Below are 24,499 nucleotides of genomic sequence, written 5' to 3'. Positions count from 1 at the left end.
CGCAGTCAGATTGAACAGAGTAAATAGGCATTTTAACATCATAGATTTAGCCGGTGTTAACTTGTGGAATAGACACCGGCTGGAATGTGGTTTTAACCAACCAGCATTTAGGATTAGACCCACCCGTTGTATAATAGAGATATTATGGTGTCTGAAATACAATCAATGATTAACAGACCAGACAAACTTATCCTTTTGTTTATTGAGCAATTCAGGGTACATACATGGTGAACAAGCTTGAGTATATATTGTAAGTAGTATTAACTGTGACTACACTACTGTAAGTCCTAACTGATATCATACCTCACATTATGAAAAGAAACGTCTTGCAAGTTTGATGCTAGTGGCAATGTCACAAAAAGATACAGAAATCAATGTCTGTAGTAGTTGGTCGTGTCATCGTCTCAGTATGTCCAGTCATGTCCGTTGTCATGTCCAGTCATGTCCGTGGTCATGTCCGTGGTCACCTCTGCAGAAACAAAAACATTCAGGGTACAGTGAGACATGTGGCTTCTAACGCCTTCCCTGGCATTGTCACTCAATTCAAACTGTGACTACCAGCCGCCATCAATCTGATCTGAGGGAGTAAACTTTTGGGTAGTCTCCGTTAGAAAATACTACCCTTTGGAAGTGTGTAATTACACTAATTAATCATTGTACCATTTTTGTCAAACTTTCAGATAACATTTTATTGGTCGCATATTTAGCAGATGTTATTGCAGGTATAGCGAAATGCTTGCGTGTCATATGTGCCATATTAGTTGATGATGCTATGAGACCAGTGTAAACAACCAGTTTTGCAAGGAATAAAGCGGTTTCTTCGACAAGCTATGCTAGGCAGGCTACACAGAGAAGCAGCACAGCTCGTAGGGGAAACCGCTTGAGTCAGACAAAATGGAATATAACGTTGCGGAAAATTTTCGTAATTACACAATTTCATGTGTACTAGAGGTCGACCGTTTAATTGGGGCCGATTTCAAGTTCATAACAACCGTAATCAGCATTTTTGGACTCCGATTACATTGCATTCCACGAGGAAACTGCGTGGCAGGCTGACAACCTGTTACGTGAGTGCAGCAAGGAGCCAAGGTAAGTTGCTAGCTAGCATTAAACTTATCTTATAAAAAAACAATCAATCTTCCCATAATCACTAGTTAACTACACATGGTTGATGATATTACTAGGTTAACTAGCTTGTCCTGAATTGCATATAATCAATGCGGTGCCTGTTAATTTATCATTGAATCACAGCCTACTCCGCCAAACGGGGGTTGATTTAACAAAATCGCATTCGCGAAAAAAGCAATCGTTGCACGAATTTAAATGAAAAATGTTGAGTTGGTAGTAAAATAAAATATAACTAATACTTAAAAAAGGTCCAATGCAGCAATTTTCTCTCTCAATATTAAATAATTTCTGGGTAAAAATTAAGCACCTTAAATGTGATTATTTTTGACCATTTTGATTGAAAAACAAAAATAGCTTCTTAGCAAATAGCATTTTCACAAGCAACAATGATTTTTTATTCTAGGAGTGAATGGTCAGAATAGGGAGTGGAAAACAGAAAAATAGATGTTATTGGTAGAGAGGTTTGGATGATGTCACCAGGAAGGCCAAAACGCCATCCCACCTTAATAGGCTGAAATTTCAGGCGGTCGTTTCAAATAGCTTACACTAAAAGAACATTATTCTAATTTTCACAGTATTAGTCAGAGTGGAATACACACACATGCATAATTAAGAAAATATAATTTAAAAGGTTTACAAAATTAATAATTTAAGGGTTAAGGTTAACAATGTTAATTTAGCATTAACAAAATACATTAATCTTAACTTTGAAACTGACTTACCTCTTTTACCTAGGAATTGGCTAGTATGTCCGCGGGCGCTTGTGGGACTCCTCCCTTGGTTCCCTGGGCGGGTCAGCCAGCATCACCTTCATCCTCACTCCGTTCACCATTTTACCATGCAAAGCAGCCATAGCGTCGCCCGCACTCTCTTTCTCTGCGTACTTCATGTAGCCTACGTTCCTCCCAGGCACGAGGTGCACCTCCACAAGGGAACCAAATCGACTGCAGAAAGAACCATCAGTAAGTACTTTATTAGGCCTGATTGCTTAGAAAACATTATGAAATAGTTTGTTAACCATTAGGTAACTAAATATTGTATGTCTTTATGGACATTAGTCAGTGTGTGTGTGTGTGTGTGCGCGCGCGTATGTTTAAACCATGTACAGTCGTGACCTCGTCCCCAGGTTAATTTCGACCGTCTCCAGAGCATGGAAACAGTGTGTGATGCTCTGCGACTAAGGGAGCAAGGTTCCAAAGTCTAGGTGAGAGAGAGCCTCCTACAGTAAGCCTTGACCGAGCCAGAATGGCCCATAGAGACAGGAGCCCAAGTCCTGTAGCGTGAAGCAGATTGACGTACAATTACGCGCCCTGGACGTCTGTCGCAGGGCCTTAACCCCAATCATTCTCCTTAATGCGCAGTGCAAAGAGAGGCATATTTGTTGTGTAAGTGGCATGTTGTTTAAGTGTTCCCTTTATTTTTTTGAGCAGTGTATATATATATTAGTAGTATAATAGTGTGTATGTATATACACTGCTCAAAAAAATAAAGGGAACACTTAAACAACACAATGTAACTCCAAGTCAATCACACTTCTGTGAAATCAAACTGTCCACTTAGGAAGCAACACTGATTGACAATACATTTCACATGCTATTGTACAAATGGAATAGACAACAGGTGGAAATTATAGGCAATTAGCAAGACATCCCCCAATAAAGGAGTGGTTCTGCAGGTGGTGACAACAGACCACTTCTCAGTTCCTATGCTTCCTGGCTGATGTTTTGGTCACTTTTGAATGCTGGCGGTGCTTTCACTCTAGTGGTAGCATGAGACGGAGTCTACAACCCACACAAGTGGCTCAGGTAGTGCAGCTCATCCAGGATGGTACATCAATGCGAGCTGTGGCAAGAAGGTTTGCTGTGTCTGTCAGCGTAGTGTCCAGAGCATGGAGGCGCTATCAGGAGACAGGCCAGTACACCAGGAGACGTGGAGGAGGCCAACAACCCAGCAGCAGGACCGCTACCTCCGCCTTTGTGCAAGGAGGAGCACTGCCAGAGCCCTGCAAAATGACCTCCAGCAGGCCACAAATGTGCATGTGTCTGCTCAAACGGTCAGAAACAGACTCCATGAGGGTGGTATGAGGGCCCGACGTCCACAGGTGGGGGTTGTGCTTACAGCCCAACACCGTGCAGGACATTTGACATTTGCCAGAGAACAACAAGATTGGCAAATTCGCCACTGGCACCCTGTGCTCTTCACAGATGAAAGCAGGTTCACACTGAGCACGTGACAGACGTGACAGAGTCTGGAGACGCCGTGGAGAACTTCTGCTGCCTGCAACATCCCCCGGCATGACCGGTTTGGCGGTGGGTCAGTCATGGTGTGGGGTGGCATTTCTTTGGGGGGGGCCACACAGCCAACCATGTGCTCGCCAGAGGTAGCCTGACTGCCATTAGGTACCGAGATGAGATCCTCAGACCCCTTGTGAGACCATATGCTGGTGGCCCTGGGTTCCTCCTAATGCAAGACAATGCTAGACCTCATGTGGCTGGAGTGTGTCAGCAGTTCCTGCAAGAGGAAGGCATTGATGCTATGGACTGGCCCGCCCGTTCCCCAGACCTGAATCCAATTGAGCACATCTGGGACATCATGTCTCGCTCCATCCACCAACGCCACGTTGCACCACAGACTGTCCAGGAGTTGGCGGATGCTTTAGTCCAGGTCTGGGAGGAGATCCCTCAGGAGACCATCCGCCACCTCATCAGGAGCATGTCCAGGCGTTGTAGGGAGGTCATACAGGCACGGGGAGGCCACACACACTACTGAGCCTCATTTTGACTTGTTTAAAGACATTACATCAAAGTTGGATCAGCCTGTAGTGTGGTTTTCCACTTTAATTTTGAGTGTGTCTCCAACCCAGACCTCCATGGGTTGATACATTTGATACATTGAACAAGCATGGGAAACAGTGTTTAAACCATTTACAAATGAAGATCTGTGAAGTTATTTGGATTGTTACGAATTGTCTTTGAAAGACAGGGTCCTGAAAAATATTTCTCAGCAAAAAAAGAAACCTCCCTTTTCAGGAAAGTATTCAGAGCACTTGGCTTTTTCCTCATAATGGCAAAGCAAAAGCAGGTTGAGTGTTTTTCAAAAGTATTAAAAAAATAAAAACTGATATCACATTTACATAAGTATTCAGACCATTTACTCAGTACTTTGTTGAAGCACCTTTGGCAGCGACTGAGTATTACACTACAAGTTTGGCACACCTGTATTTGGGGAGTTTCTCCCATTCTTCTCTGTAGATCCTCTCAAGCTCTGTCAGGTTGGATCGGGTGCATCGCTGCTAAGCTATTTTCAGGTCTCTCCAGAGATGTTAATTTGCGTTCAACTCCGTGCTCTGGCTGGGCCACTCAAGGACATTCAGACTTATCCTGAAGCCACTCCTAAGCTGTGTGCATTGGGTTGTTGTCCTGTTGGAAGGTGAACATTTGCCACAGTCTGAGGTCCTGAGCGCTCTAGAGCAGGTTTTCATCAAGGAGCTTTCTGTACTTTGCGCCATTCATCTTTCCCTCGATCCGGACTAGTCTCCCAGTCCCTGCTGCTGAAAAACATCCCCACAGCATGATGCTGCCACCACCATGCTTCACCGTAGGGATGGTGCCAGGTTTCCTCCAGACGTGACGCTTGGCATTCAGGCCAAAGAGTTCAATCGTGGTTTCATCAGACCAGAGAATCTTGTTTTCGCTTTGTCATTATGGGGTATTGTGTGTAGATTGATGACAATTTTTTAAATGTTATATCCATTTTAAAATAATGCTGTAGCGTAACAAAATGTGGAAAAAGTCAAGTGGTCTGAATACTTTCCGAATGTACTGTACATTTTATTTGGCCCCCCAAGATCTGAGAATAAAATACAATAAAATAATGTATTGTGCCAGTTGCGGAACCCTGTTCTAAGTTGAATGCTAGTTGGTGATGGACAGAGGTCAGTCAATTAAAATCAAGCGGGAGGATATTACCCGCTCCTGTCATAAGCTCTGTCTAAGTCGCTATCTGAGGCTCTCAGGATCCAGACGGTTCGACAAAGAGCGAGCCGCCTGGTGGACAAGACTAATGATGGTCCTAATCCTATATAAACCATGAACACCAGGCTTTATACATGTATTTAATTATCTTGGTTTACAAATATAAAAAAAAATGTTGATAAGCAGCAATTTATAAGACCTTCAATGAATGTGTTGTTATCAGTGCAAGGACTCATTGGGATTGTGAACTGAAGGACTCAGTTTAGCTATTTTAAGTTCTTCCATACCAGAAGACATCTTCCAGGACGTCCATGGGAAGAGGTGCAGGGCTGAAGACCACAAAGAGACGCTCCTTAACCCGGCTATCTGGGGGTGCCAGGTTCTTCAGGGAGGGAAGTGATACATCTGTCTGGACGCGGGGCATCGGAGAGGCTGTGCGGTAACCCTGAGACACGTCACATCAAGAGATTAACAGAGTACCCATGCGCACACCAACATCCCAAAAGCAAATAATTTAAAATCTACGATCTAGAAAATGTACAACCTGTCTACTAGATGTTTTAATCCATGAAAAGTTTATTTGGAAAGGTTGTGAGCTCCTCTGAGGATCTATGCCAATCTTGATACTAGAATAAACTGCAAAGTGCATTCAAACACTGTTTCCTTTATGTAACAAACACCATTGCTTACTGTGCTCATCTTCATCAGTTGCTGGCTGGTGGTAGGACCATTCCACACCATTGACATCATCTGAGCAGCAACCAGCTGCATTGCCATCTTCCCGACAGGACTAACAAACAACATGACAATTGTCTTACAATGGTGACCCACTAGAGTTGTTTTTAAAAATATATCTTTCAGCATTTCTAGAATGTACTCGAAAGGACGGGTAGGGACAGTGACAACCACATAAAGTAGACATCCAATTTGATGCATTCATTCTCTCGATAAAACATTTATTCTTGTGAGTACTGCTACTTCTAGGGAAACTGGTTGTGAGAGAAATTAAGCTGCGTGTATCCAATTGTAGTTAATCCTATTAACAATAATTTAGAACACGCTTTCATTGAAAAACAATGCAGTGAGTGCAATAAAATAAATTAAAACGAGACAAACTAGCCAGGGCCACTGACAAAGAACACAGTTGACACTTCAACGGACAAGGAACACAGCTTTAACTAAGAAGGCTTTCCTAAAGAGACGGGTTTTAAGGCCAGTTTTAACACTAGAACTGCCATAGGCCAACGGCCACTGACGTTTGATTTTGTACATTAAAAAGAACTCCAAGAACCTGCGCCTTCGCCGACATTTCCTAAATATTTATATTTTACATTGCTCAGTTTTAAAAACAGAATTTAAAAAACAAAACAAGAAAGTATTTAGATATGGAAGCATTTAGCTGACTAAACTCAATTGGAAATGTAAATGGGAGAATGATAAATCAATATCATGTGTGCTATTCATTTTTTTAAATGGGTATGCATGTGATAAAATTCTAATTGAAATGCAAAAGATATTGCATTATAATATTCATGATTGAGTATGCATAATGTCTGACCATTTGAAAAGGAAATAACAATTTGTGTTTGATATTCCATTTCCATGGTACTATCCACTGACATTTAAAAATATAATGTAAATGATTAAATGAAAGTTTTTCAAATGTTAGCCATTTCATTTCCTTGTGACAAAAAAATATTATCAATTGACAATGCTTTTCAATCCATACTATGTGGTTCAAGACAGTCAAAATTCAACTTCAAATTCGATAAATCCATCGCAATGCTTCATTTTGCCATTTAATTTTCCTCATATCGTTTTCAACCTGTATTCATTGTCAAACACAGTTGGCAGGTTTTTGGTAATGTGTGGCAGAAAAGGTTGCCTGTGTTGCTGGCAACATTTACTTTCGGGCATGCTAGCTGTATCGATATGGTGTTTTAAGGCCGTACCGGCAACAACAGCCAGTGGAAGACCCCACAGAAGAACAGACAGTGTTTGCGAGGACTTTGACGGAGGGGACTATAAAGCTCAAGGGGCACGGGGAGACACTAGTAGCTAGCTAATATGGCCAAATCGGCTATTATATACAGTGTACAAAACATTAGGAACACCTTCCTAATATTGAGTTGCATTCCACAGGGATGCTGGCCTATTTTGACGCCAATGCATCCAAGGGAAATTACCAAGTATCCGGGTAGGCTGCAACCTGTTCAGAATGAGTCTGACGTCATCAGATACTGATCTCCAGGCATTGACTTGGAAAGTAAGACTTGATGTCGACCTCAAAACATGTGTTAAGGGGACATGTAGTAGTTTTACTACACATCAATGTCTTACACCATTGTAGTGGTGATAAGTATGATGGAGTCTATTTTATAGCTATGTTATCCACGAAGGAGCTAACCTTACAATGGAGGGTTCTATTTATTTGTGGCATGTGAGTTAACCATCAGAAGAGTGTTCTGGAGATTCCCTTACATGTGTTGCAATCTGAGTTGCTACTATCTCCTCTGTCGCTGTTATCAATAGCAATTTGTTTTGGGAGGTCTCTAACTCTTACTGATTGGGTCTGGACTGACTGTGCTGGCATTGGTAGTTGTACTTAAGAGGACCAGTTATTCTACCAATTTATTCTGAAATGCTATCCTACCGGAACACGATTAGAGCATTTTACTAGTTGCATTGTAGTTGAACCTACACATGGCAAAGAATGGTTATTTTTGCCATTTGTTGGAGGTGGAAAGTCCACTGGACTTCTTTCACAACCAGTGTGGTACACCTCAGTGATATCTTAGATGTGTTCTAAGGTTATCCCTGTCAAGAGGCTTGTCCGCTCCTCTCTGTTCTAATGGGGAAGTTTAAAACTAGAAATGTTTCCTGCTCTGGCGGCCTCGCACAGTGTTGCACGTAGTCTCGACCCCGCCAGCAGCCTCGATGAAACTCATGGGTCTGAGCTAGTATTCTCCCCTTTGTGTCTCGGGAGCTCCCCACCAGCGGTTGGTATTATCTGAGGCACAAACAAAAAGATTGGACCCTATGGACGAGTTGTCAGCGACCGCGTTATTAAATTGGCTGTAACCTTCAACCAAATCCCCTGGTGATTGTGCTTCAAAAATCTCAGGGGCTGTCGAGGCCCCTCAGTCACCACAGTGGCATGTGGCAACCTCTTCAGTACCTGCGAACTGAGACGAGGATATCTGTCTGTGATAGTGTTTCACCAGTGGGAGTCATCGGGTCAGTTGCGGGACTGACGCCATTAGTGTCATTGTAAGGGGTGACAGTCCACCACAAAGCAGAAGATGTATCCTCAGAAGCAGAGTACACTCCGCTCATCAATGTTTTTCTAGCCGAGGCGGCCGCAGTGCTTGCGGAAGTGTCTGAAGGGCGAGAGAAGCGGATCTGAACTACAATTTTGCACGACTTCGAGGAGGGAAGTTGCTCATTCACAGAGACTGCTGGCTCGAAATCATGAAAAGAATGGTCAATCAGGTTTGCTGATGGAATGTGTCGAGATATCATAATATCCCCTTTGGATTGGATTCTGCACCAAGAGGTTTCGAAACGTCTTTTTCCCAAGGGATGCTTTTGACAGATACCCCTCGTGGATGACTGTGTTGCAGCTAGTGTTAGGGGAAGACAGTGTGGTCAGCGGAGAAGGCACTGACCGGTGACCAAACGTGGTTGGTTTTCAAATCCATCAGTGGGAGTAAACGATCCATCAAGTGTGCACCGAGTAGCAGGGGTTCAGATTCAAGGCTGGTAACATACACAGGTTGAACAAGCGATACATCCCAGAAGTGTAGTTTTAGCATAACTATCAATGTGAGAGATGAGGTAGTCTGAGTGAAACCTCAAAGTGTATTGTCGCATCGTTCCCTTTATAACCAATGTTTAGTCGGCTTCAAAGCCCTTTAGAGATCTCTCTAACATTGTTCTATGATGAGCGATATTGTCGAGCCCAAATCAATTAGCGCATGACAGGTTAAGCAATCCTTCAGGACTGTTTCCAGGTATGGCTGTTTTGAGTTGCATTTAATGGACATATTCTTAAAGACGTGATGTTCCGTTTCTATTCATGAAAGCAAATTGACTTCTCGGATTTTGAGTGGGCTTGGCTTTTGACCTCTTTCTTCGCAACCTTTGTATCAGTCTATAGACAAAGCTTGTGGGCTTGTTTCTTGATCGAGCGAGCCCTGGATAGGGTCTCGAGTGAGAGCGGGAGAAATACGATTTTTAACGTCCTTGCTATGGGTGTTAATTCCCGTGGACTTGTTGTCCAGCAATTCCCAGTCTAGCCACTGTGTCTGATCTTTTTCCCTTTTCCAAAATGTGACTCGCTTTAGGTTCTTCACATAGTAGAACTTCCAGGGAACATTGGTCACGTTCTGGTCGTATCAAACCTTTTGTTACCCGTGTGCTATGACACTGTGTGGGTTGGGTGCAGGAACGTAGCGATCAGGTCGATTGTAGCGGCAGTCGTTTTGATAGACATACTTTAGTTATTATTTCGACTGCAGTGGGTATTGGTATCATGGCAGAAACAGTTGTTGTGCAGCAGCTCTCAACGCTCCAATATCTGATAATGCACCCTCTAACTGGAGTGAGTGCTCATGGTCAAACTCCAAAACCAAGATGTCAGAGCTCTTAGCATTGCGTGCTTTTGATGCCTCAAAAGCTGTGCTTGCAAGCTCTTTGAGTTGTGAGATAGGCAAGCCAACGTGGGCTGCACTGCCCAAGTAGGTAATGAAGGTGGGATACATGTTCGACAGAAACATTTGTTTGAATGGTAACAGCTCTTCCATTCCTGTTTCAGTGAGTAGACCAAAGTAAGCTGAATGAAGCCTATGATAGTAAGCTTGTGGGTGTTCATTCCGAGCTTGTTTGACAGTGTTAGCCAGGGAGCTATCGTGTTTGCAAGTCACAGAACCAATGAATTCTAATTTCAAAGCGGTGGCAAGTTTAGTGTAGTTGTTTTGCACGTGTTGCTGTACTAGACGAATTAACCTCGTCACGTGTCTATTTGACGTTCACTTCAACAGGTATAGCCTATCAGAAACCGCAGCGTTCAGGTAGCCATCCTCTGCCAGCTAGGAAAGTCTCAGTGTTGTTTGGCTGACCTGGAACTGGGTCAAAGGTGGGAAAGTTTGACGAGTTTGTCATGGCGTTCCATGCCAAGCGGGTGGAGGGTTAGCTTCATCCTGTGGGGAAATTGGGGCCGAAAGGCCAAGAGGAGATGCCAAGCTTCGGCGTTGTTGGCGAAGAAGCACCATATTACTCTTTACCTGAACGGCCAAGAGGAGAAGACCTAGAGACACACGAGAGAGGCAAAGTCTGAAACCTATCATCTTCACTCCATTGAGTACGGGCTCCGGTTGCTTGGTTGGGTAGTCACACTGTAGCGCATGACCATTCTGAAATTCCACCAGATGGTACCTAAGGGTGGTATTCCGCTGCATAGCAGAGTACACTTGATTGCTTAGAGTACTGATTTCAGACACCCGAGTGTCGCACTTACTTCGTTCGGCCTCATACTTATCCATCATTGTTTGCAGATGGAGGTATTGAGTATGGACCGAGAGCCGTGATGAGATTTCCTCCGCTTGTTTAGAAATCAATATTCCCATCTTCATCACCTGAGTTCTCTCATCATTCATTTGATCAGCGACTTCAATGAGTTCTGCTGATTTGGCATCCAACTTAGTCACTATGTTCATATACTGATAGTCTTTGGTTTGCAGCATTTGCTTTGAGTAACGTTCATCAAAACTGCCTGCATGTTATCAAATTGCGCGCTCCTGTTTGTAGATAACGACAGATTTATCTAGTTTAGCGTGGCCTTTGTCGTATTTAGTTTGGGCTAAATCGAAGTTGTTCCTGTAGAAAACGATTTTGTTTTAAAGTTTGTGCTCGTTCACCGTCAAGTATTTGTAATTACTTTTAAATTGTTCAGTTTTCAAAGCACAGGTCCTCGGCTAGCAGAATGTTTTCATTTCCTGCTTTTGTCGATAGTTGCTCGGTTCTCTCCACCTATCCCTTCATATCAGCCATATTTTGCACATGCTTCTGCTAAGCACTGGGGTACTAGACCGATGCCAATCTTTGATGGCGATACATAAAGGCTAAAGTGGAGAGAACCTTTACAATGCCTGCGTCCGATGATTAATTATGGAGAGTATTTTTCGCAATTTCTGTTGTCTTTCCGTTAATAGCATAGTTAGGGTTTGTATAGCTGCTGAGGTCAGTGACCAATCGGTGAGGGTTCACTAATTAGCGGGAGACTGGGAACCACCCCTCTGATAGCTTGCACATACTTTATAAACATTATTTTAACATGTTTTTTTGTATTTTTTTGAGGTGGTGGAAGCTGCAAAGACTATGTTAATCTATATAAAAACGTTAATGAACCATCAATACTGGATCAGTTCTTTGGACACTGTGTTAACAACCCTCCAGGCAAGCTTCAATGCCATACAACTCTCCTTCCGTGGCCTCCAATTGCTCTTAAATACAAGTAAAACTAAATGCATGCTCTTCAACCGATCGCTACCTGCACCTACCCGCCTGTCCAACATCACTACTCTGGACGGCTCTGACTTAGAATACGTGGACAACTACAAATACTTAGGTGTCTGGTTAGACTGTAAACTCTCCTTCCAGACCCATATCAAACATCTCCAATCCAAAGTTAAATCTAGAATTGGCTTCCTATTTCGCAACAAAGCATCCTTCACTCATGCTGCCAAACATACCCTTGTAAAACTGACCATCCTACCAATCCTCGACTTTGGCGATGTAATTTACAAAATAGCCTCCAATACCCTACTCAACAAATTGGATGCAGTCTATCACAGTGCAATCCGTTTTGTCACCAAAGCCCCATATACTACCCACCATTGCGACCTGTACGCTCTCGTTGGCTGGCCCTCGCTTCATACTCGTCGCCAAACCCACTGGCTCCATGTCATCTACAAGACCCTGCTAGGTAAAGTTCCTCCTTATCTCAGCTCGCTGGTCACCATAGCATCTCCCACCTGTAGCACACGCTCCAGCAGGTATATCTCTCTAGTCACCCCCAAAACCAATTCTTTCTTTGGCCGCCTCTCTTTCCAGTTCTCTGCTGCCAATGACTGGAACGAACTACAAAAATCTCTGAAACTGGAAACACTTATCTCCCTCACTAGCTTTAAGCACCAACTGTCAGAGCAGCTCACAGATTACTGCACCTGTACATAGCCCACCTATAATTTAGCCCTATCAACTACCTCTTTCCCAACTGTATTTAATTTATTTATTTATTTTGCTCCTTTGCACCCCATTATTTTTATTTCTACTTTGCACATTCTTCCATTGCAAAACTACCATTCCAGTGTTTTACTTGCTATATTGTATTTACCTTGCCACCAAGGCCTTTTTTGCCTTTACCTCCCTTCTCACCTCATTTGCTCACATTGTATATAGACTTGTTTATACTTTATTATTGACTGTATGTTTGTTTTACTCCATGTGTAACTCTGTGTTGTTGTATCTGTCGAACTGCTTTGCTTTATCTTGGCCAGGTCGCAATTGTAAATGAGAACTTGTTCTCAACTTGCCTACCTGGTTAAATAAAGGTAAAATAAATAAATAAAAAAATAAAAAAATGGGGGAGTTGAAAGTGAATGAATTTGCAAAAGCAAATTTAATTGACTAATCAATGTTAAGCAATCATACCTGTTATAGGCTATTGGGGAATTAACCTGAAAGCAATGCTGCCGCTAGGTTAATGTGGAATGTTTAAATAGTCTCTTTGGAAGAAATCCGTTTGGACCTTATCCAAATAATCCACCTGAAAATGTAAGTCTGACAATTTTAGCTTCTAGTTAAATTGAACAAGACAACGATATCCAAATCAGTAAATATTGGCTGGATATAATAAGTGTGACCCCGTTACAAAAGTGAGACAACGCTGGGTGTCACATAAAAAAAATAAAAAATAATAATAATATTTATTTCTAAAGATGGGCGTTTCTTCACCCGAGGGGTCACTGATCGCAGAAAGCTGAATACAAAAGGAAGTCCCGAGGAGGTGGAACATCCGTTTTCTAAGGCATACGATGGATGTTGCTGTGTGAATAAAGTGGAAAAACAAAATGCCTGCTCTCCCTTTGTTAGCATTAGCAGCACATGCAAGCTAATCCTACTTTGTTCACTTTCAAGCACAACCAACATAGGATCCTTTACACTACGGAAAGGGGGTTTACTAGTGACGTCTCACATTCAACCCAGTCGGCATTCTTCTTTGCTAGCACTACATTTCCTGGAACTCGCGGTAACATAAAGAGAGACGCATGTGGACTATCCACGCTGTCTAAGCGCGATTGACAGCTAAATAATACTCCGGCCCGATCAACAAATAGAAATTTGAGGATCGATCTATCATTGCTGGATCTATGCCCTCGCTCTAGAAATTAATACTGACCGAATCACTCGCTCCAAAGACATGAGAAACAGAAATAGCACGTTTGGCTCCATTTCTCAAATTTCTATAATTGGATTCTAGCGCTAGAAATGTTATCACCCACCCTACACTGACTATGTCAGAGAAACAACATGGAGGCAACCTCCAGATGTATCTTGTTCAAATGGCAACACACACACACGTCGACAAATCCTGTGTTCAACTCCTATGGTGTATAACATAATCTGGGTGTATCATTTAATCTCCTTTTCAAATTGAATTTAAACTGAATTCAAAATGAATGCCTCATTCTCTCTTAGATTCCTCGCACAGGGCAATTATGTTGCATCTTGGCTATCATTAATGTGATGACGATTGTGTTATCTAATTGATTAACTGTTTAACTATTACGATGATTAAATTACTCATTTAAAAATTGGCCGATTTTTATTTGTAATAATGACAATTACAACAATACTTAATGAACACTTATTTCAACTTAATATAATACATCAATAAAAATAAATTTAACCTCAAATAAATAATGAAACCTGTTCAATTTGGTTTAAATAATGCAAATACAATGTGTTGGAGAAGAAAGTAAAAATGCAATATGTGCAATGTAAGAAAGCTAACGTTTAAGTTCCTTCCTCAGAACATGAAAACATATGAAAGCTGGTGGTTCCTTTTAACATGAGACTTCAATATTCCCAGGTAAGAAGTTTTAGGTTGTAGTTATTATAGGACTATTTCTCTCTATCCATTTGTATTCCATATACCTTTGACTATTGGATGTTCTTATAGGCACTTTAGTATTGCCAGTGTAAAGGTATAGCTTCGTCCCTCTCCTAGCTCCTACCTGGGCTCGAACCAGGAACACATCGACAACAGCCACCCTCGAAGCAGCACCATGCAGAGCAAGGTGAACAACTACTCCAAGTCTCAGAGCGAGTCACGTTTGAAACGCTATTAGCTATTGGCTAACTAGCCAGCCATTTCACATCGGTTACACCAGCCTAATCTCGGGAGTTGATAGGCTTGAAGTCAAACAGCGCAATGCTTGAAGCACAACGAAGAGCTGCTGGCACAACGCACCAAAGTGCTGTTTGAATGAATGCTTACGGGCCTGCTGCTGCCTACCACCGCTCAGTCAGTTATAAGTTTAGCTAGCAAGTTACCTTGGCTTTACTGCATTCGTGTAACAGGAAGGCTCCTCGTGGAGTTTTTTTTCAAAATAAAAGTCTGAAATTATGTCTGAAGACTGTTGACACCTTGAGGAAGCGATAGGAAAGGGAATCTGGTTCATATCCCTTTAAATGGAGCAAAGGGAGGCTATGGAACATGGGGTTTTCAAAATAGAAGCCACTTCCTGCTTTGATTTTCCTCAGGGTTTCGCCTGCAATATCAGTTCTGTTATACTCACAGACAATATTTTGACAGTTTTGGAAACTTTAGTGTTTTCTATCCAATACTAATAATAATATGCATATATTAGCAACTGAGACTGAGGAGCTAGACGTTTACAATGTGCACCTTTTCATCCAAGCTACTCAATACTGCCCCTGCAGCCATAAAAAGTTAACCCACCGCTCCTAGGCCGTCATTGAAAATAAGAATGTGTTAACTGACTTGCCTAGTTAAATAAAAGGTGTAAAAAAAAAAAAATTGCAGCCGAAACTGTGTCCAAAAATACCGATTTCCGATTGTAATGAAAACTTGAAATCGGCCCTAATTAAATCGGCCATTCCGATGAGTCGGTCGACCTCTAGTTATAATAGTTACATCAGACGTACCAATGGTCGTTCGATAGAGAAATGTCCTCCTCACGTCTTCGGTTGAGTTTCCTAGACTATTTTACATATACAGCTGCAGACTGAATGTGGTCTTAAAGTTTGGTAGATTTCAAAACCATTTCAACGTGTACTGCTGGCGCTGCACATAGCTGGTCTGGTGGAGTCTAACCATTCGTGACGTCCGGTTCAACACCATCCGCCTGCTCGGGGGGGACAATGAAATATTGTTTCATTCCCCAATCTATTGATGTTGGAGTTTTGGCGGGAGGACTCCCTTTGTTCCACAGAGGTTCTATCCCTCAATATTGCATGACAAAGAGAAAGTTTCTATGAAGTCATAAAATGGCCAACTTCACCCCTCTCCCTATGGGAAAGAGGGTGCTGTAGAGTGGACCCACTGTAACCTGATCCTTCGGATCCTCACAGAAGTCAAGACAACTTGTAAAAGTCTAACACATACAACATGTATTTTCCATAAAGTATGTTTCTGAACAATTAACCATGACGTCTTGTTGGCAATATGACCAGGTCGCTCATCCCTCACCACTTTCACCTATTCACGCCATGGGCCATAGCTCGGTGCATCAAAGTCCAGCTTAATTAAACTCCCTCAATGGTAGTGCGCACAGTGGAATAAAATTGAATAATTCTATTCATGTTGTAGTAACATGATCCTCCCCACTGATTCTTGTTTGTGACATTTTGTTTATTGCAAGTCAAGCTTTCGTTTGCACTCCATTAAATATTGTCAGTACTAAATTATGATACCCACATTGGACAGTAACAGAGATTCTGTAAGGCGGCAGATGATCTATGGTATGGACTGAAACCAGTCTGATTTTTTTTTAGTTCCTGTTGTCTGATTTGAAGGCTACCAAAGTTATTCTGGGAAGAAAAGCCTTTTCTATTTGAGCTATTTTGCCCCAGACCTGACAGTGTGCTTTTCAACTAATCTATTTTTTTTCAACTAATCTATTCTAACCCGAGCAGCTCCTCCAGCAGACGCTGCTCCCTCCTGTCTTCCAGATGCTGCTGCCCACAATCAGACAAGTAAATATGCTCTACCATGAGCAAGGGAACTAAAATGGCTGAACGATGCATTGATAATATCACATTTACATAAGTATTCAGACCATTTACTCAGTACTTTGTTGAAGCACTTTTGGCAGCGATTACAGCCACGAGTCTTCTTGGGTATGACGCTACAAGTTTGGCACACCTGTATTTGGGGAGTTTCTCCCATTTTTCTCAAGCTCTGTCAGGTTGGATGGGGAGCGTCGCTGCACAGCTATTTTCAGGTCTCTCCGGAGCAGGTTTTCATCAAGGATCTCTGTACTTTATTCAGGATCGAGAGAACGGAGCAGTCTCCCAGTCCCTGAAAAACATCCCCACAGCATGATACTGCCATGCTTCACTGTAGGGATGGTGCCAGGTTTCCTCCAGACATTGGCATTCAGGACCAAGAGTTCAATCTTGATTTCATCAGACCAGAGAATCTTGTTTCTCATGGTCAGAGTCTTTAGGTGCCTATTGGCAAACTCCAAGCGGGCTGTCATGTGCCTTTTAATTAGTGGCAGGTTCTCCCATCTCAACAGAGGAACTCTGTAAGAGTAACCACCAGGTTCTTGGTCACCTCCCTGACCTTTCCAAATCATGTCCAATCAATTGAATTTACCACAGGTGGACTCCATTCAAGTTGTAGAAACATCAAGGATGATCAATGGAAACAGGATGCACCTTAGTTTAATTTCAAGTCTCATAGCAAAGGGTCTGAATCCTTATGTAAATAAGGTATGTTTTTTATTTTTTATAAATTTGCTAAAATAATCTAAACACCTGTTTTCGCTTTGTCATTATGGGATATTGTGTGTAGATTGATCCATGTAAACCATTTTAAAATAAGGCTGTAACTTAACAAAAATGTGGGAAAAATAAAAGGGGTCTGAATACTTGCCGAATGCACTGTATATGGATGATGCCTAAAGCCAGGCATATTTAAAAGTTAGGCTATTGATTATAGACCTAATTCATTTGGAGTTTCCTCACTCCTCAATTTTCTCAGACAATTAGGCTAAGGCAAGGACTGTTTCCTCGTCTCTGCTGCTGCAGCCTCCACCGCATTGTTCTCAAACCCAATATGCTGGTTAACTTTGTTATTATGCACATAGCAACATAGGAAAGGCGCCAATTCTACGGTGCACTGAAGATTATGTTTAAGAACCAACAGACAGCGAACGTATCTAACGTGGGAGAAAGCGCATGTTATAAATTATAATTATATATATTTTTCTTTTTTACCTTTATTTAACAAGGCATATTAGTGTTGCACCATTATTTTTACATAATATAACCACATACAATTGTTTGTCTTAGAGTGATGGACTGTGCCATCCCCATGGCCTTCGCAATGGATAAGTCCACTGAGACAGGAGCGAATCAGATAGGTGTCTTGTGCACTATGAAACATTTTTAAAAATTGTGATTGCTCAGGTCTGTTGTCTCTTGGTGTCTTTAATACATACATATTAGAGGTCGACCGATTTAATCGGAATGGCCGATTAATTAGGGCCGATTAATTGGGGCAGATTTCAAGTTTTTATAACAATCGGAAATCAGTATTTTTGGGCGCTGATTTTGAAGATTTTTTAAAATACCTTTATTTAACTAGGCAAGTAAGTTAAGAACACCTTATTTTCAATGACGGCCTAGGAACGGTGGGTTAACTGCCTTGTTCAGGGGCAGAACGACAGATTTGTACCTTGTCAGCTTGCCTTTCTTAAAATCAATACACAGAAGTAAATATTTTTAAACCTGCATATTTAGCTAAAAGAAATCCAGGTTAGCAGGCAATATTAACCAGGTGAAATTGTGTCACTTCTCCTGCGTTTTTTATTTTTATTTTTTTATTTCACCTTTATTTAACCAGGTAGGCTAGTTGAGAACAAGTTCTCATTTACAACTGCGACCTGGCCAAGATAAGGCATAGCAGTGTGAACAAACAACACAGAGTTACACATGGAGTAAACAATTAACAAGTCAATAACACAGTAGAAAAAAGGGGAGTCTATATATACATTGTGTGCAAAAGGCATGAGAAGGTAGGCAAATAATTACAATTATGCAGATTAACACTGGAGTGATAAATGATCAGACCCCTTATGTACAGGTAGAGATATTGGTGTGCAAAAGAGCAGAAAAATAAATAAATAAAAACAGTATGGGGATGAGGTAGGTGAAAATGGGTGGGCTATTTACCAATAGACTATGTACAGCTGCAGCGATCGGTTAGCTGCTCAGATAGCAGATGTTTGAAGTTGGTGAGGGAGATAAAAGTCTCCAACTTCAGCGATTTTTGCAATTCGTTCCAGTCACAGGCAGCAGAGAACTGGAACGAAAGGCGGCCAAATGAGGTGTTGGCTTTAGGGATGATCAGTGAGATACACCTGCTGGAGCGCGTGCTACGGATGGGTGTTGCCATCGTAACCAGTGAACTGAGATAAGGCGGAGCTTTACCTAGCATGGACTTGTAGATGACCTGGAGCCAGTGGGTCTGGCGACGAATATGTAGCGAGGGCCAGCCGACTAGAGCATACAAGTCGCAGTGGTGGGTGGTATAAGGTGCTTTAGTGACAAAACGGATGGCACTGTGATAAACTGCATCCAGTTTGCTGAGTAGAGTGTTGGAAGCAATTTTGTAGATGACATCGCCGAAGTCGAGGATCGGTAGGATAGTCAGTTTTACTAGGGTAAGTTTGGCGGCGTGAGTGAAGGAGGCTTTGTTGCGGAATAGAAAGCCGACTCTTGATTTGATTTTCGATTGGAGATGTTTGATATGGGTCTGGAAGGAGAGTTTAGAGTCTAGCCAGACACCTAGGTACTTATAGGTGTCCACATATTCAAGGTCGGAACCATCCAGGGTGATGATGCTGGTCAGGCGTGCGGGTGCAGGCAGCGAACGGTTGAACAGCATGCATTTGGTTTTACTAGCGTTTAAGAGCAGTTGGAGGCCACGGAAGGAGTGCTGTATGGCATTGAAGCTCGTTTGGAGGTTAGATAGCACAGTGTCCAAGGACGGGCCGGAAGTATATAGAATGGTGTCGTCTGCGTAGAGGTGGATCAGGGAATCGCCCGCAGCATGAGAAACATCATTGATATATACAGAGAAAAGAGTCGGCCCGAGAATTGAACCCTGTGGCACCCCCATAGAGACTGCCAGAGGACCGGACAGCATGCCCTCCGATTTGACACACTGAACTCTGTCTGCAAAGTAATTGGTGAACCAGGCAAGGCAGTCATCCGAAAAACCGAGGCTAATGAGTCTGCCGATAAGAATACGGTGATTGACAGAGTCGAAAGCCTTGGCAAGGTCTATGAAGACGGCTGCGCAGTACTGTCTTTTATCGATGGCGGTTATGATATCGTTTAGTACCTTGAGCGTGGCTGAGGTACACCCGTGACCGGCTCGGAAACCAGATTGCACAGCAGAGAAGGTACGGTGTGATTCAAGATGGTCAGTGACCTGTTTGTTGACTTGGCTTTCGAAGACCTTAGATAGGCAGGGCAGGATGGATATAGGTCTGTAACAGTTTGGGTCCAGGGTGTCGCCCCCTTTGAAGAGGGGGATGACTGCGGCAGCTTTCCAATCCTTGGGGATCTCAGACGATATGAAAGAGAGGTTGAACAGGCTGGTAATAGGGGTTGCGACAATGGCGGCGGATAGTTTCAGGAATAGAGGGTCCAGATTGTCAAGCCCAGCTGATTTGCAATGCGTGCAATGAACGCAGTCAGGGTATATGCAACAGTTTGGGCAGCCTGGCTCATTGTGAACTAATTTGCCAGAATTGTATGTAATTATGACATAACATTGAAGGTTGTGCACTGTAACAAGAATATTTAGACTTAGGGATGCCACCAGTTAGATAAAATACCGAACGGTTCCGTATTTCACTGAAAGAATAAACGTTTTGTTTTCTAAATGATAGTTTCTGGATTCAACCATATTAATGACCAAAGGCTCGTATTTTTGTGTGTTATGTTATAATTAAGTCTATGATTTGATAGAGCAGTTTGACTGAGCGATGGTAGGCAGCAGCAGGCTCGTAAGCATTCATTCAAACAGCACTTTCATGCGTGTTGCTAGCAGTTCTTCGCAAGCACAGCGCTGTTTATGACTTCAAGCCTATCAGCCTAATGGCTGGTGTAACTGATGTGAAATGGCTAGCTAGTTTGCGGGGTGTGCGCTAATAGCGTTTCAAATTTCACTCGCTCTGAGACTTGGAGTAGTCATTCCCCTTGCTCTGCAAGAGCCGCGGCTTTTGTGGAGTGATGGGTAACGCTGCTTCGAGTGTGGCTGTTGTCGATGTGTTCCGGGTTCGAGCCCAGTAAGGGGTGAGGAGAGGGACGGAAGCAATACTGTTACACTGGCAATACTATAGTGCCTATAAGAACATCCAATAGTCAAAGGTATATGAAATAAGTGGTATAGACAGAAATAGTCCTATAAATACTATATTAACTACAACCTAAAACTTCTTACCTTGGAATATTGAAGTCTCATGTTAAAAGGAACCACCAACTTTCATATGTTCTCATGTTCTGAGCAAGGAACTCAAACGTTAGCTTTTTTACATGGCACATGTTTCACTTTTACTTCTCCAACACTTTGTTTTTCATTATTTATTTGAGGATAAATGGATTTTTATTGATGTATTAGATTAAGTTAAAATGTTCATTCAGTATTGTTGTAATTGTCATTATTACAAAAAAAACGTATTAAAAAATGGCCCGATTAATCGGTATCGGCTTTTTTTTTGGTCCGCCAATAATCGGTATCGGCGTTGAAAAATCATAATTGGTCGACCTCTCATACATATATCATTTTATGTAATATCTTGTGTTCTTGTCTAACTGTTCTGTACTTTGTCATGTATTTGCATGTGAACCCCAGGAAGAGTAGCTGCTGCATGTGCAGTAGCTAATGGGGATCCTACTAAACTAAATTGACTTACACTGTCTTTCGACAACTAAACACAACTAACTATGGCCTAGTAACTGATGTCGAAAGTTTCCAGTCTCAGGTAAATCATGTCATAAATTGGGTGAGTGGATGGCTGGAGTAGGTCTTTAGCAATGAATATGTGCAAGATCAAATAAACCTAAAGATCATGCTTTAATGCGTATTACTTTCAAATAAATCTATTATTATTATTGATAGACAAAAATCAAGACATTTGACACATTTTAAGTGTGCCATCAAATGATAAGTCTGTACCTGGTCCTGTCTTCTCCATCCTCTATGTGGGCCACGATGAGGCGGTTTCCAGGGGGATACTCAAAGCCATTCAGCTTCTCTTTGGCGTAGAGGGCAGAGCCCAGGTTGTTGTAGCGAATCACAGCATGTCCTGGGGTTAAATGCATCAGGAGCAACAAACATTAATGTGAACAATTTAAATACAAAATTAGGAGTGTTAATCTTTGTGGGTAACACTACACAAGAATGTCAAAAAATATGTATATTAACAAAAATAATGAGTAGGCTTATTCCAAAATTGTCTTATAAGCATTATGAACATAGACATTACTATAAAGACATCTATAAACTAAAGTGTTACTCTTGATAAATCAATGTGTGACTAAAATGTTATTTAACCACATCTTCCCCTATTAAATACATAATTATCAATGTATAATACCTTTGTTGAGCCCACAATGATCCCGCTGCATCTCACAGTAATCCATCCCTGGTATGAGGTCAAAGAGGCCATAAATCTGCTCCTGGGTAACACTAGCTCTCGAGGATACCATTAGGCACCTGGTGATGAGGTCACTGGATCGGTAGTCAGTTACGGCATAACTGCCAGGGTCAGCTGTCAGGTAGGGCACACAGACAGATGTCAGACCACAGCTAGATTAAAGCAAATGCAAATGAAAGCAAAGGTGACATTCTGAATCAGAATGAAGTACTTCACATACACACTCCAAAGGAATAGGGGTTCATTCCCAGGTCACTTGACATGTGCTCTGCTCTGCCACTGCTGTGATAGTCATTATCTGCAGATGAGTTCTTGCTTCGGGGCTCAGCAAGAACAGCCCTGTAGGCTGGTTGCACAGACATGGGTTAAATTGATACAAATGAAATTCTACAGTGAAATCATTGAAAGGGAAAGTGTTTTAACTTGAGTTTATCTGTTCTGAGGCTTCAATGAAAGGGCTGATGCCTGCTTACCTCTATCACAGTTCTCAATGGCAATGGCTGCTTGTGATGGCTTATGATACCTCACATATCCCAAGCCTTTGCTCTCCCCTGTGGTTTTATTCTTTATGATCACACAGTATTCTATGTCCCCATACTCCTACAAGCAAAAAAAAAAGAATTATCTATATTGGTCTGCTATCTTAAGGGCCGCAGGTGTTTAGAGCATTGAGCAAGTAACGGAAAGTTTGCTGGTTCAAATCCCCGAGCCGACAAGGTGTGTCGATGTGCCCTTGAGCAAGAGTCTGCTAAATTACTCAAATGTACGGCCAGAACTATTTCACCAAGTGATAAAATGCAATGCAATGGACCTCGTACCTTGAATGTGTCTTTCAGATCTTCTTCTGTAAATGTTTTGGGAATCTTTATAAATATTCTGGTGAGCTCTTCATCCTCCACATCTCTGTGTCTACCAGAGGACCTTGACTGGGCAATGAACACCTGAAACAGTAGTCATATTCAGTCAAAATGAATAACGTGTATACCTCCAGGACACCTACACCACCAGATGTCACAGGAAGGCCAAAAAGATCAAGGACAACAACCACACGAGCCACTGCCTGTTCACCCTGCTATCATCCAGAAGGCGAGGTCAGTGGTATTAAAAAAAGATTCAGTTAATGTCCATCATGTAAGTATTGTGGAATTGCATCCGGCCCTGGTTATTGAAAATATGTCACAGCGGTTTTGATGGAACAATAGATTCTCGAGACATACATTGTTTGCGAACTATTAGATGCAACCAGGAAATGGCGGAGCGATTTCTGCATGATGCACCTTCGAGGAAAGATTTGAACGGAGAAAGCTGATCCGAGAACAGCGCTCCCTTTCTTTCCATACTGTATTCACCTTCGACGAAGTACTGTGGCGACCATTTTCTCTGCTTGATGTTTCGGGCAGTTGCAGGAAACGTGCATCGTTAAAATACGGGTAAAACATTCCATCGCTAACGGTGAACAGGGCCCAGCATGGAATCATTTTTTTTTTAAATACTTAAGGAAATAAATAGTGAGTGTTAGAAACTTGGATGGGGTCATATTAAGTTTAGATGTATGTGCATGCAAACCTTAATGGGCTTCGTTCCGTCTAACAGGCATTTTCCATGCATGTCCTCCATTGCGGTGCATGCTTCCGAAGACTTCGCGAATTTAACATAGGAGATCCCCTTCGATTCTTTCGTCTGTTTGTCCTTAACGACCCATACACCTTGGACCTCTCCAAATACAGAAAATTTCTCTCGAATAACATCATCTGAAACTGATCGACTTGTTACGAGAAACAAGCGACTGTTAGGAGGATTGTCAAGATTTTCAACTGATTGCTTGGATGAGTAGTCCTCCATTTTGGTTATCAAGAAATGACGTTGTGTGCGTCACATAGTACATGTTTGATGCTGCGTTCAAGTCAACTCGGAAACATGGGCTCTGAGTTTTCTTTTGAAAGTACCAGAATCAACCAATAAGATCTACGTCAATACGTTCGTTATAACTCGGTACGTTCTGATAGCACACGAACACAGCGTTTCTCCGAGTTTTCCACTTGGAACCAGAACAAATCAATTGGAATCTATGCAAAAATGTAGGCACATTTTAACTTGCAGTTTCAGCTTAGTCTTGAAAGCAGTTAACTTTTGTCGCCTTTCATTATGAGAATACACATTTTCAGACTTTCACTGACTGCATTAACTTTTGTGATCAAAGGTCATTAAGCTTTGACTGCAAATTTCTGCAATTCCTCTTCACCACCTTCATCCTGCATGGTGGGAGGCTCTATTGTCAACCAATCATTTGTGAGTTTGTTTGTGTTACCCTTTCTATGAGCTTATAATATAAACTACAACACAAAGGTATGGTTTACTTCATGTCAGCACATGTAACAGCAGTTTACAGCCCTTTTTTTGTTTCTTATTCTT

General features: G+C 42.0%; 1 protein-coding gene across 2 annotated transcripts; it reads right to left on the bottom strand.

Annotated features, from left to right (window-relative positions):
* Positions 1-182: 182 nt before the first annotated feature.
* On the bottom strand, positions 183-23,992 carry LOC139413144 (RNA-binding protein 45-like). 2 transcript variants are annotated; one of them, XM_071160237.1, is made up of 10 exons: positions 23,654-23,992; positions 22,906-23,028; positions 22,561-22,687; positions 22,308-22,433; positions 22,028-22,201; positions 21,607-21,736; positions 5,793-5,892; positions 5,390-5,547; positions 1,851-2,072; positions 183-469 (listed from the first exon to the last, which is right to left on the bottom strand). In XM_071160237.1, exons 1-9 carry the CDS (start codon positions 23,927-23,929, stop codon positions 1,871-1,873), a joined length of 1,416 nt encoding a protein of 471 aa, XP_071016338.1. In that variant the 5' UTR covers positions 23,930-23,992; the 3' UTR covers positions 183-469; positions 1,851-1,870. The 2 variants fall into 2 exon arrangements, with proteins under 2 accessions (XP_071016338.1, XP_071016339.1); XM_071160238.1 differs by having other exon boundaries at positions 1,860-2,072; positions 23,654-23,972.
* Between the last annotated feature and the right edge of the window lie 507 nt (positions 23,993-24,499).

The sequence above is a fragment of the Oncorhynchus clarkii genome, chromosome 7, assembly GCF_045791955.1.
Source record: "Oncorhynchus clarkii lewisi isolate Uvic-CL-2024 chromosome 7, UVic_Ocla_1.0, whole genome shotgun sequence".
Taxonomy (NCBI): domain Eukaryota; kingdom Metazoa; phylum Chordata; class Actinopteri; order Salmoniformes; family Salmonidae; genus Oncorhynchus; species Oncorhynchus clarkii.
This window is presented reverse-complemented; position numbering and strand designations above follow the sequence as displayed.

Coding starts and splice junctions, on each gene's coding strand:
- LOC139413144 (XM_071160237.1), bottom strand. CDS start 23,929: ATGGAGGACTACTCATCCAAGCAATCAGTTGAAAATCTTGACAATCCT. Junction 5,893..21,606: donor GATGGAGAAGACAGGACCAG/GTACAGACTTAT, acceptor GTTGTTTGTTAG/TCCTGTCGGGAAGATGGCAA. Junction 5,548..5,792: donor AACTGATGAAGATGAGCACA/GTAAGCAATGGT, acceptor GACGTGTCTCAG/GGTTACCGCACAGCCTCTCC.